This window comes from Varanus komodoensis, unplaced genomic scaffold, assembly GCF_004798865.1.
Source record: "Varanus komodoensis strain SLA01 unplaced genomic scaffold, ASM479886v1 scaffold1, whole genome shotgun sequence".
Lineage (NCBI taxonomy): Eukaryota > Metazoa > Chordata > Lepidosauria > Squamata > Varanidae > Varanus > Varanus komodoensis.
In genome coordinates, this window is record NW_025335268.1 from 130,643,419 (window position 1) to 130,657,478 (window position 14,060).

The window sequence follows — 14,060 nt, forward strand, 5'->3', positions numbered from 1 at the left end:
CCAGCCAAGTTAATGTGAGAGTCACAGTCCCCTGGGGAAGGTCTCTGGTGAAAGCCTCTTTTAAATTAATGGAAATTGTACTATTGCACCATTCCATTCAGTTCACTGGAGCTTACAGGTGACCTTCTGAGTAGATTGTGCTTTAAGGAATCAATCCAGCTGTGTCATTGCACTGACTGAAGAGTTCCATCAGTGCAACTGGGAAGAAGGCAATCCTTCCTTCCCCTGGGCAACTTCCCTGCACCATCAAAATATACTCTGCAGGGATGAGAAACCCCTTAGAGGAGATTTTCAGCAGGCGAACATTGCTGCAGAGGAGAAGAAGGGGTGGAAGAACTTCATACTAGCAAACTTTAACTTGTGCAGCCTTCCCCGACCCATTTTGAACTTCTAGTCCCATCAGCCCCAATAGTAAGGAATGATGGGAGTTATTATCCAGACATCTGACAGGCACTTGGTTGAGAAAAGCTGCATTAGTGTATCATTGGATTTTAACTCTTGTTTAGGATCTGACTACCAGATTCAACGAGTACAGCCCTTATGCTGTTAGAATTGCTTCTCTTGTGATAAGGTGGGCAGCATGTGGCATATATTTCTAGTGTGTAATACCTGATTTAGTTGTTTTGGGTCTTTCAGACTTCAAACCAATATTGAAGGCTCAGTTAATGGTAAAAACAACAACAATTAAAATAACAAAATAATATTTCCATTTAAAAATGGTGCATCAAGTTAAGGTGATCCCATTCCAATTTAATGGCAGCTACCAAAAATCATAAAGACTTGCAGAAACTGCTCAGATTATGGCTAGTACATGGAACAAAGGAGTTCTACAAATGGGAGGCAGCCCTGAAAAATGAAACCTCTAAATGAATGCTCTCTTAGCACAGTTTTAGCACAGCTTAGCACGGACATCTCTTAGCATAGATGTTGACCACAGCAGATAAGATCACAGCAACTTACAGAAGTAAAACCTGCCAGGCCTCAATAAATCTCTGCCTTGGTGAGTCTCCAGACAAGTGGCCACCTATTTTTCCCGCAGGGGTGGGCAGGGATCAACTGTTTCCAGTCCTACCACCACAACCACCACCACCACCACCGGTTTTAATTTCTATACCACCTGAAGCCAAAGCTCTCTGGGTGGTTTATAACAGCAGTGTTCCAGTTCAAAGTTTATTGTATTAGCCAGATGCCATGACAAATATATCAACTATATACCCATAGACAACAGAATGAAAAAAATCAAACAATATAAAATATAAATATATTAAAATTTATTATGAGCAGAAATTAATCTTTACCCTAACCCTTAACTCTGAATTTCAAATGTAGTTTGTAGCAGTTTTGGCTAATTCTCCCTTCCTGATCTTTTTTGCTGCTAAAGCAAACAAAGTAAATTTATGTATTACATAACTATTAAAATCACTCAAAAGGGAATAAAACCTGTTTCTGCCAATGCATTCATACATCCATATGATATCAAGGGTTTCAAGAATCTCTCTCTGGGGTCAGTATATAGAGGAAAGGTTACTATTGAGTGAATGTTTTAAAACTGATAAAAACCATAAATAGATAATCTTTATTCAAAACATTCCTTATTATATCACCCACGCTAAACTGCAGTTTGCATAATTTGAAATCACAACTCAGTCTGGACAGATAGCTATTTCTGTAATGTTCCATTTTCAAAAGAGAAAACCACTGAATTTAACCCATTCTTTCATTATCTGTTAAAGTAAAAGATGTAAATTCTCTTACTGTTCAGTCCTATATGATGTGCCTGATTAATTAAATGAGGGCTACTCCCAGCTAGTTGGACATAGGCATTTGCAGCCTTCATCTTCATTTTTTCCCCCTGTGTAGAGACTTGGGGTGGGATTGAGAAGAGAAATCATATATTGACTTTATGGACCAAAAAGATCACATTGAAGTTATTTATACAGTTCGGAGACAACTGTGTTGGACATTAACTTCTTGTTAAAAGTTCTGCTATTGATGTAGCTACTTTGCTTTCAGAACAAATGGTAACTGAGTATTAATGTAACATCCTGTCATGGGATGATCATCATGGCTGCTCTGAAGGGAAGTAAACATGGCCATGTTCTGAAAAGTTTGCAGCTCTAGTTCATAGGTTCATCAGATTGTAGGCCTGTAACTTCCTCATTGCATATCATACCACTAGAAATAATTACAGACACAATCTGGTTGATAACCAATTCTCATTCCATGTCGGAAAGAACAATTACTGGCAAAACCAAAAGGAAGACTAATGATTTCTGAAGACAAACATTCTGCAACAACAACCAATAGCAGGGGAACATTTTATTTGTTCCCCTATATTTTTACTTCTTTACCTTTCAAAGCATCTGAGTTTACCCTTACATAAATAAATCATAATGAACTAGTAAGAATTCTCAAGATTGCTAGTACTGTGAAGCCTATAGAGAATATTTTGCATGGTATTGTTCTGCCTCATCTAATAACTACCTTAATATTTGCATTTGAAACATTCAGTGTGTCAAAATAGTATATTGTTTTAAGACATTACATCTTATTCACCTCTGCTACCAGAACTTTGGGTTGTATTCACTTGAACCATTCTTCAACAGGACAGCATCTGTCAGTGGAAAGTAAAAGGAGTAATTCCATCTTCTGGTACCTGTAGCATCTTCTCCAGATGGTTAGGAGACTGGGAGGCAGCAGAAACTGCTCATCCAAAATGTGTGCAGAAGAATCATATTGTGAATCTCCTTTCCTTGCAGGAAGGATCAGAATGTTCTTTCCCCTGTCAATTGCTGGAATCTACTCTTAAATCAGGTGAAGCGGGAAAGCAGGGACCATACCACCTTGAGTGACATCTACCTGAACAACATCATCCCTCGGTTTGTTCAAGTCAGTGAAGATTCTGGACGACTTTTCAAAAAGGTAATGATTTTATTATACCATGAACCTTTTATAGTTCCAGAGACTGCCCTAGGCACCTTGGCCAATATAACGCACAAAGGAATACGGAGCTGCCCAGCAGCATGCAAGTTGCATTTTGTCCTCTGGAATTTGAATTAGATATTTGTAATGTCTTTGCATGTTGAGTGGAATATGAAGCAGCTTCCAGGTTGTTGAACACACAGGGTTGAACATGTCACTATGACACTATGTTATCTTCATTCAGCTGCCAGTTTGCTTCTGGGAAGCATTCCAAGTTCTGGTTTTTAACCTTTCAGAGGTTTTAAATGGCCTAGGACTGGGGTACTTTAAGAGCTGCTACCTACCACCAGAGACCCTGTTCAATTCTCTTTTTGTTGGCAGCAGTATAGCAGGTAGACACAGGGAACACAGCCTTTTCTGGGATGTCTCCAAGGCTGCTTCCCTGATGAAGGTCTTTCAATGGGTGGTGAAGACACATTTGTTCTGTTGGGAATCTATTCTGATTGTTCCCAACAAAGCTCAGGTGCCAAACATTGTTCTGAGATTCTTAACAAGCATTGTCTATTTGAGATTCATGGCTTTTGTTTTAACAACTTGAGTTTGCTTGTTTTGTCTTTGAATTAATTCATTTTGCATTGCTAGCCAGACTATTTTATACTAAAAAATGTGGATAAATAATGAAGTAAACATGTAAAATCAGATTCTATACTGGTGCCAAACTTGTAGCAATTATTGTTATTTTGTCTTTTTCTTTATACATCTGCAAAAAGGTTTCTTATGAGCTAAGTGCCGTGTTACACGAGCGCACTTCAAAGTGTAAGGCACATACTTGAAAGCCAAGATTTTGACTTGACTCCAATCCCAACCAGCTATTTGACATCAAGGTGGCTACTGAATATCTGATGAGGTGGACAGTAGTTTGCAAAAGCTTATTGCAAAACACATTTCTGCTGTTTAACATGTAACAAAACTTTGTACCTGCTGCAGCAGGTTAAGGTGGCTAATGCTCAGGAAACTGACGAGTATTTACTCTATTGCACAGATTGTAGCAAAAGCTTTATCAAAATCTAAAAACAGTCAGTGAACCCTGTTTGTCCTCTTTTTTATTTACAGTCCTGCACCAGGCCTGTCTCAAGGTCACAGTCATGTCAGTTTGCCAAGCGTCATTTGATCTCAACGAGCTTCATTTTATTAGGTTCCTCTAGACCAGGGGTCCTCAAACTTTTTGAATAGGGGGCCAGTTGAAAGGCTGCAGTGATCATCATAGGCCGGTGAGGGTGGAGGTGCCTGGGGGCGTGGACTGGTGAGGTGCCGTCGGGCACGTGCGAGAGGCAGCATCGGGCATGCGCGGTGGTGGCTCGCTCGCTCGGAGATCTCCCAGCGAGTCCAAAACCATCTCCAAGTGAGTGAGCCACCACCTCCCCACCCGTGCTGTGAGGCAGCGGCGAGCACATGCATATGGGAGGCAGGTGGCGGCTTGCTCATTCAGAGACCATCTCCAAGCGCACGCGTACGGGAGGCAGGCGGTGGCAGCTTGCTCGTTCGGAGACCATCTCAGATGGATGGCCTAGGCGGGCTGGATGTGTCCCGCAGGCTGTAGTTTGAGGACCCATGCTCTAGACTTGCAGGCTTATGTTTATATGTTCTGGATAAGCTAAAAAACAACAGGGAGTGTTTACTATGTCACTGAATGTCTTTGTGTATGCATACTAACTGATTGATTAATTAATTAAAACTGTGTATATGCCATCTTTCCTGAAGGTTGAAGGGGCTAACAAAAAAGGAAAAGTATAAACTACACTGCAAAGGGTAAAGGCAGCATTGCTGCAATCAGTGGGAGGTCATTAATGGTGCTGAAGTGCTCTGAACTGTGGGACATGCAATCCGCTCCAGGATATTGATGGATATGACTGACGTCCTTCAGGCTTACATTCTGACCTTTCAAAAATGCATGTCTTTATGCTTCTAAAGCAAGGATGGCATCTTTGTTTCCAAGCAATATGGAACTAAACCTTTTATTGTGACATTTAAAAACGTTTGCTAATTACATTAGCAGTTCATTAAGTATTTAGACAGGATTGCTGACTGACAGGCCATCTCCTGATTCTGTCGCTTCCATTCTAAAGTCTCCAAGTTTAGCTGTATTCTTATGTACTGATCATGAATATTGTGTTGGAAAGTGAATGGCTGGGGCTGAAGTCCCACACACGCTTCCTTGAGAGAAAGCCCCCTTGAAATGAGTGGAAAATATGTAAAAAGGGAATGTAAAATCCAACTGCTGGGTGTTTTTGTTCTTTAAAAATCTCCCTATTTAAAATCCTGATGACGATCTAGGAATCCTCCTGGAGGCAGAAGGCTGTATTCCAGTACTGTAGTGCAGGACTTTCTAATGCTGTTTTGCCACACTGAGCAGCAACCACGGAGCAGGACCAGAGTACTCAGCACCTGCCACTACTGGTCTACAGAGGCAAATGAGGACCCCAGCCTATGCTTGTGCAGGCTGCTTCAGGTTTTTGTGTAGGTACACCATAGTTGCACCTACTCTGCACAATCTAGGCCAGCCTTCCTCAGTCTGATGTTCACCACATGTTTTGTGTACAACAGTGGCCATGCTGGCCGAGCACTTCAAGTTTGGGAAGTCTGGTCTAGGGCTTAGTTCTGACAACAAGGGAAAATAGGAATCCAAGAATATTTACTGGCTTTAGGGGAGTATACATCCTAGGTTCTGTAGGTCTACTCAGTATTATATATTTTCTGTACTTTTAATGTGTTTTACAGTTTTTATATTTTGGATTTTTTTGTATAAAGTGTTGTAAAGAACCCAGGGAGATTTGCTTGACCAGCACAGAAAAAAAAAATATTGCTGTTGCTGTTGTTTCCTCTCTGAAGACGAAAGACATATACAGTGGCAGCCTAGAAAGAAGCTGTTAAATTGCTAGGTAAACCTACAACAATGCAGTAGTCTATTGGGGCGGGGGGGGGATTAATATAGATAACATGATTTAAACCAGTAGATATAAATATCTTCCTACTTGTTTTTCACCAGCAGGGTAGATTTTTTTCTCACAAGATTGTATAGGCAGGAGGCATTTTTTATCAGGGAACAAACTGCATGGATTTAGTATCTAGATAACAGGTTTGCCAAGCTGGTCAAATGCCAAGACAGTTCCTTAGGTCAACTCTCTTTATGCCTGTTGTGTGTCATTAGTGCATAATTCTTTGTATCATCCCCTCCTGGGGCATCTTTCTTACAGTGACATGTGATGAAAATAGTATGTGACTGAACCCAGAGTCACTGGTGATTGTCCTCTTTGCTGGAAAGCGCTTTCAATTTCCTGAATCACAATCAACCTGACAAGTGTGAACTAGCACAAGACTCCTGATAAAAGCCATAGTATCAGCACACTTATGGAGCAGATTTGTTAACTAGCAAATAGCTAGCCTGTTTAACTACAGAATTATGAAGCTGTACTACAGATAAGCATGTCATTTTTATATGCTGCATTTTGCATGTAGCATATAAACAATCACAACAGTGATTGCTCAAGTTGAATGGAGCCGTTGATATCTAACTCAGAACTGTTGATATCTAACTATCACAGAAATTAAAATGTCACCTATAGTTTGAACTTCAGATTTTTTCTGTATTTCTAGTGCAGAGCATAGCCAATGCTGACAATGCAGTTTTATAATATGAGTCCCATGTTGCTGGAATGAAGATGCAGTGAAATTACCACTGGTTTTTTTCAAATAAAATTCTTTAGTTGTAGCTTGTTCCTCAGATAGCCTGTAGGTAAACATCAGCTACTTGTCAATTGATCACAATCTTCAGTGTTACAAATATTGGTGTCTTAAGGAAATATTTCCTAATGTCACATACAGAAATATATGTTGGTGTTTTGACTCATTTGATTTATTCAGGCTTCGCTGAGAAACTCTGTGCAGTTGTGCAGATGTGAAGCTGCTTTATCACCCAAGAATGTGTTGTGTGAATAAATCCTTGGCACATACGGTAGCTGTAGTATTTTTTGAGCAATGGCACAGGTGGTAGTTAAGTTGTGACTTATTAATTTCCACTGGACCATGTCCTCCATTCTCATCAACAGCAGTATGGAACCTCCACAGTTCAGACTCCAACTCCTATCAACTCCAAGTAGTTGCATGCCACCAATGCCGAAAGGACCACAAGTTCTCCATCATTGCTCATCAAAAAGAAACATAATCTTGTACTATTGTAAAACAGGAGGTCTCAAACTTTGTATAAAAGGAAGGCACTAAAAAAACTCTGACATCTAGGTCCCAGAGAGAGTTAATCTTCCATCAGTTTCCCTTGCTTTATGTAGTTTCTTGCATTAAGTCATCCCCCAAAACACAGCTGGTTCCCTTGTTGTTTTGCATGGCTAGCACTTTTGTAACAACTAGTATAGTAGTTGTACTGTGTGCAACTGGATAATCTATGACATCCAGCTCTGATGGATGAATGTAACCACTCATCATGACATGATGCCCTGGAAATGCTCTTTTAAATTATTTACCTGCTTCATGGAAATTAACCAGTGGTCAGCAGAAATGGGTTGTCCGTACTCTCGACATTGGAAAAGCTGATGTTAAGTTTCGAAGGATAAACACCCACCCACAATAGATTGAGGACCTAATGAGGAACATTTGAACAAATGGTATTTAGAAGGGAATAAATATATGGATATTTGATTTGTCTTTCTTGAAGGCAAGTTCAAGAACTGTTTGTATTGATAGCTATATGTATACACATAGACAAACATTTCATATGTATCGGTTATACGTTATTTATTTATGTATTTATTAATCTATACATGCTTTTGTATACCATCCTAAATAGCCACTTTGGCTTTCAGAACAGTTTACAAGATTAAAATACAATGTAATAACAAAATAGTAGAACAATAACAATACATTTCAAGAACAATACAATTCAGCAGGTCAGCCAACCAACAAAAGCAAAAACAAAGTAAATAGTAAACAAAAATAAATGTAAACAAAATAAGCAATTAAAAAACAGTGACCCAGCAAGTATATAAAACAAATATAATAATGTAAAAATTAATTACTTTCAGCAATTAAAATACTGAGAGAACAAAAAAGTTGTCAGCTAGCAATGTCAATGCCAGGCATATTTTTCTGAGGAGTGAATTTCATAAATAGGGTGTCACAACCAGAAGGCCCTTCCCCAGTTAGCCACCTTCTTGGCATCCGTTAAAGGTAGCTTCCAAAGAATGACCTCAGAAGATGATCTTAAAGTCTGGATGGGCATGTATGGAAGGAGACATTCATTCAGATACTCAGATAGCTATTTAAAGTTCATGTTAGAAAATTGTATTTTTTCATGGGAAATTCACAATAAAAATATTTTTTTAAAAATGCACTGAAAAGCTGATCCCAATGGCATAAATGTGTGTATCTGGCTTATACAAAGGCATGCTATGTGTAACACAGTTTGTTTTCATGAAAGGCAGTCCTGTTCAGTGAGCAATGATTTCAGCTACAGTAGCATAGAAATTCAAGCCAGAAAAGCTAAGCCTACGTACAACCCTTGCATATAGGATAGTGGTACATAGTGTGCCTGTCTTTCACAAAAAGCCCCCTCATTATTACAAAACAGCTGTGTACTGTTATGCCTTTGATCCTGTTTCCAAGGCTGATGAATGGCTTTCAGAATGAAGCTTATCGGATAGTTGCTAGCACAGCTGTCTCACCATCATGTTTAGTCCTGAACGAATTGTAAACCTGTGCTCACAGGGGCATTCTAAGCGTGCCTGTGACCTGCTGCACCACTGGTTAGGCCTGTAGCTAAGATAATGGCCAAGTTCACCATAACAACCTACATCCTGCTTCCTGCCCATTTGCTGCTCCTGCTCTGCATCAGGTTTAGCAAACTACTCAGGAACACAAGCAGGTGGGAGGTTCTGTGCTTGGTTTCATACAACTCCAAGAAACCATAGGTAAATTAACCAAGGGTTTGCCATTATGGGCAAACTGGCTCAGTGACTGTTATCTTTATATCATCACTGGGATGACGCAAAGGTCCTGCATTAGTAACTAATCTTCTGTGTCATAGCTTATGGGCTTATATTGTTGTTACTGCATTGCATTTATACCCCACAAAGTTGGCTTACAAGGTTCTCTTCCTCTCTGTTTGATCCCCACAGCAGCAACCATGTGGGGTAGCTTAGGCTGAGAATGTCTGACTGGTCCAAAGTCACGCAGTGAGTTTCATGGCTGAGTGGGGACTAGAACTTAGATATCCCAAGTCCCAGTCTAGCTATCTAATCATTGTAAGTACACTGTATTTCTAACCAGTTGTAGAATTAGACAAAGGGCTACTTAAGGAATAGCTATATAATTGAAGTCCACGTGCAATTAAGTATGCACGGAAGTGTCTGAGCAAGCACAAACTTTGAAGGTCCTGGGCAGGCACAGGGGGTCACCATGTTCAGTTTATCTGGTTCCAAAAGTTCATTCCGCCCTAGTACCTTTGCAGATCATTTCTGGAAATGAAATTCTAGATTTTGAGCTTGGTCATGATGAACTGTGAGCGGCTCATATCACTTGAGGGATGAGTTGCTACATTCTGCACCAGATGAAGCAAAGCCCTTTTCAAGGGTAGTTTGAAGACAAGCTTGCTGGTCTAATCTAGCCTTCTGGCAATGCAGGCCTGTGTGGCAGTGATAAGGCTTGCATGAGACCCAGTCACATCGCCCCTGGCCCTTATCATCGCAGAGGAGAAAAGATGCATCCCGTCAAAGCCAATATCTGTGAATCCTGACATAGCAGTAGATCCATAAGGAAGGATCCATTTTTAATGCAATTAGTAGCAAAGAGCAGGGTTAATGCTCTGTGTGTGTGTGTGTGTGTGTGTGTGTGTGTGTGTACGCGTGTGCATAAAAAAAGTAGCTTAACCCTCTGGTGAGAAATGTGCAAGCCACAACAAATTCTCTTGCCTTTAAGTGTAAGATCTTTCTTGATTTGAAGGGAAGGTGTTACAAGGATGGTTCAGGCTGTCTGTCATGCTCTGGCATGTTTTTGTTTTAATGTGATTAACTTCTAAAAGCGATTTATATTTGGGTGTCATGAAGCTTTTCAGATTTTTGTTGCTTCCCAGCCTCTCTGTCAAGTTTCACTGCCACGGAAAGAAGCTTCCTATATGGTCTGAGTTAATCGAATTTAAGTTTTTTCCTTCATATCTCATGATGAAGAGATCCTTTTCAGGGCTGTGATATGAAGAAGGGTCTCATTTGTTTGAGCAATAGATAAAAGACTGCCAGCCACTTCAAAAGTATCTTGGGTGATAAGGAAATCAGGTTTACTGCCAAAGCCAACATTTGAGTGGTGGCTGAGACAAAATGTGTTGTTAAAGTTTCTCACTGGCTCCCAGAGGTGTTTACTGCCCTCTCTTTATAATCTTTAGGAATTACTAGTATGAGGGCTATTGAAGTGGTCCTGGAATCTCTTAAGAAATGCAAGCAGTGAAGAACCAACGGGCAAGTCTTAAATGACAAGATACAATGATTTATATTCCATTTGAAGATGGTATTTCTCACTGTGTACTGGTTGTATACAAGCCTTTGTAAATGCTTCAATCAGTATCTGATTTGGAACTCTGGGTACTCAGACTTAAAAGTTTTATTTGGAAATTTTAGGGGGCAATCCTAAAATTTCTATTCAACTCTGCCCCATAAGTTTCAGTGTAAATAAGGTTACTCTGTTCTGAACCATATGCAATTTTTTTAACCGCAAAAATATGAAACAAAGTACTTTACAGTACTGTATGAAGAGAGAGAACACTAACCTTGCTTGAGGCAACTTCTGGTGTGGAGGACAGGAATTTGTGTGGGGAGGAGGTTATTGTCTGGAGGGAGAGTCTGCAACCATGGTCTAGAGGAAGCCGCAACCATGCTGTGTCAGAGCGGGAAAGATGGCCACGTTCATGCAAACATGATCGTGGCCATCTTCCCTGCTTGAACACACTCTGACACGTGGTCACGGTGCGGGGAAGATGGCCATGATCATGTTCATGTGGGGAAGATGGCCGCGATTGTGACCGGTGTGGAGTTCATGAACAGAAGCAAAATTTTGCTGAACTTTCTTTGCTGAACCAAATTGTTCATGGACAGAAGCGTTCATGAACCAAGGTATTACTGACCCATAGTATTCTGTGTGATGAAATCCAGCAAGTAAATTTCATCCGTTCACCATATTTACAGCATGAAGTGACACTTGTCAGTCTCTCCACCCTCACCTCAGCCCTTCCCTTGACACCGAATGCCAAAAATAGTGACTGAACAGGATAGAGCTATTGGAGTGGGTGGGTATAATTACTGCAGGTGTATGTACTTACTGCAACAATGGGTTGGGTTTCTTTTTCTGTCATTCACAAGTGCGTACTTGAACACTTAAGAACAACAGAGAAAGAAAATAAAACCCAACCTATTTTCCCAGTATGTACACCCATAAAGTAAATACACCCATATTCCTACAGTAATTACACCCACCTGCCCTAACAGTTCTGCCTGTTCAGCTGCCACTTTTTGGAGTTCATAGTCAAGAAAAGCACTGAAGTATGTCCATGGCAGGCAGAGTAACACTGTCAGTTCAATGTATAATGTGAAACGATACAACTGAAAAGTGGGAGGTTACTGGCTTCCCACCGCCACCAATGGCAACCTCTTTTCAGCTCACTTTCTTAGCTACATGAGCCTTTTTTTTCCTCCCTCCCTCCCTCCCTCCCTCCCTTCCTTTTTTTTTTTTTTTTTTGCTTTTTGGGTGCTTCTCAGATGTGCAAATATGTTTTTTTAAGTATTTTCCACAGTTCTTCCCAAGTGTACAAATTTGCCTGTCAGATATATAAACTGCAGTAGTATATTTGATTTGTGTGTTTTCTTATAAATTACTTACTCCACTTTAGCATTTAATGGAAGCCCCAAAATGGAGTGGATAAGCTACAGAAAAATGGCAAGGTAAACATGCTACTGTAGTTTGTATATACTGGATATGTTATTCTGTGCATTTGTGTAGGACTAGGAAAATAATAATAAACAAATTATAAACACATTTGTATAGTTCTAGAGTTCATTTTTAAATTGACAAATGCATTCAGAACAATCCCAAACATTATTTATAAATGCAGGGCAGATATCACAGATGAGGGAGAAGGGAGGCTGGTGGCATTGCTAACAAGATTGTGAGGAGTGGCAGGACTTCACGGTGCTCTTACCAGGTGACTCAGTAGCCTGTGCCAAGAAGGTGCTGACAGGCCATGCTGTCAGGTTCGGACATGAGGACAGATCACTCTCAAAAACCCTATTGTAAGCCCTGGGCTTTCAGGGCTGTTCAAAATGCTGAAACATCCACACCAGGTTTAGAAACCACAATAAGCTACACTAAAATAACTGCATGATCACGGAGGGAAAATGAGCCACAGTGGCTCATTGTCCCTCCCTATTTGTGTTACTTGCAAGCTGTCTAATTAGCCTAAATACCCTCACTAGGCAGGAGTTGTAATGATACCTGAACCTGGTGGGGGTGCAATGATTTACAAACTACCCTGAAACTGTGGAACCAAGACACTGTAGCTCATTGGAAGTTGCCTGGTCTAACCATAGTTGACAGCATATGGTGGAGCAAAAGGGGCCACAGGTGTGGTGAAAAGGCTCATTCATTCTCATACACTGAGATATGATAGTGTCAACTGTCTCACTAACTGGGCCTATATGACATGATAAGCCATAGTAAGCTTTGTGAGTGTCAGCGTGGCTTACTGTGACCTGTGAATCCAGCATGGGTGATTCAGCCAGTTTGTTAACCACACACAAACTACCAAGAGCCTATGGCTTACAGTAGAGTTGTTGACAATGGCTTATTTTCAGGGTGGTTTGTTAAGATGTCACAATGTGACTTCCCCAGTTGGATCCACAGACACCTGGCCGGAGTGGCAAGAACCCCTCCTTGCCATTCCTCTTGCCAGTGCCACTTCCAGCTTGCTTTGCCAGTGATTGCCCTTCCACTGTTCTTGAAATGACACTGTGGAAGGACTAGACCTCAGGCACCACCCCCCAGTATACAGAAATGCTTTCTTTTGGTCCTTCGCAAGTGAGGAGATTCACCTATCTGCTATGTGCATTTGTGCCTTGTCAATGTCCTTGTATATTGTAGCTGTCAAGGGAAGCACCAGAGTGGAATATCCTACATGGACACTAGCAAGATGAGACTCCACATAGCAGACAGGAAAATAGGGGCATAATTGTGCAGAGTGGACAAAAGATAATCCCAATATAAAATGCCTATCCATTTGCCCTGTTTAGAAGCGCTGTAAAAGGCAAGAGTGAACACTGGATGCTGAGCTACTTTTACTTCTATTTTTGTTCTATTTTGTTGTTGTTGTAATCCATCCTGAGACGTCTGTGATGGGACAGTATTGTTATTTGTTGTTTAGTCGCAAAGTTGTGCCCGACCCATTGTGACCCCATGGACAACATTCCTCCAGGCTCTCCTGTCCTCCACCATCCCTTGGAGTCCAGCCAAGCTCATGCCCACTGCCCCAGCGACTCCATCTAGTCGCCTCATCCCCAGTTCAAGGTGTAATAAAGAGAGGCTAAGGCTGTCTGTAATAAGGCTCCTCCCACTCCACATGACAGCTTTTTTTTGAAGCAATTACTGGTAGGATGTTGTGCTTCATTCAATCTGTGCAAATCTCCCTGAAAAAAAATTGTTTTTGTTTTTAATTCTCTCAAGGATAGTTTAGCATGATGTCTGAACATGCCCCAAAAGGGCTTATAACCCACCATAGCTTAGCGTGTGTTGCAAATCTAGTCACTGTGCCAGTTCAGACTATCATACCTTGAATATATTAAGCCTTTCCCCCACACCTCAGTCCCTTTGTTCCTTCCTATGCAATAAACCACATTTAGTCTGGAAGCTACTATAGTTTCCTGTTTTCGATGAAACAGAAAACTATATAGTTAGAGATTTCCTGGTTTAATTACAGCTCACAGCAAAGGGAGGAGTGAAGGAGCTACATGTGCAGCTATGCCTATTTTAGTTTAATGGGGGACAGATGCAAAACAGACTGGGATGTTATTGGGTGGCTTTGCTCTACTACTTCC

The 14,060-nt window shown here is 40.8% G+C and overlaps 1 protein-coding gene across 7 annotated transcripts in view; it reads left to right on the forward strand.

Annotated features, from left to right (window-relative positions):
- SRGAP2 (SLIT-ROBO Rho GTPase activating protein 2) overlaps nt 1-14,060 on the forward strand; it is a 200,730-nt gene that overhangs the window by 85,331 nt on the left and 101,339 nt on the right. For all 7 annotated transcript variants that reach the window (XM_044446203.1, XM_044446211.1, XM_044446238.1 and 4 more), the window contains one exon: nt 2,760-2,922. In XM_044446203.1, the coding sequence (XP_044302138.1) occupies nt 2,760-2,922 (163 nt within the window). The remainder of the gene's footprint in view (nt 1-2,759; nt 2,923-14,060) is intronic.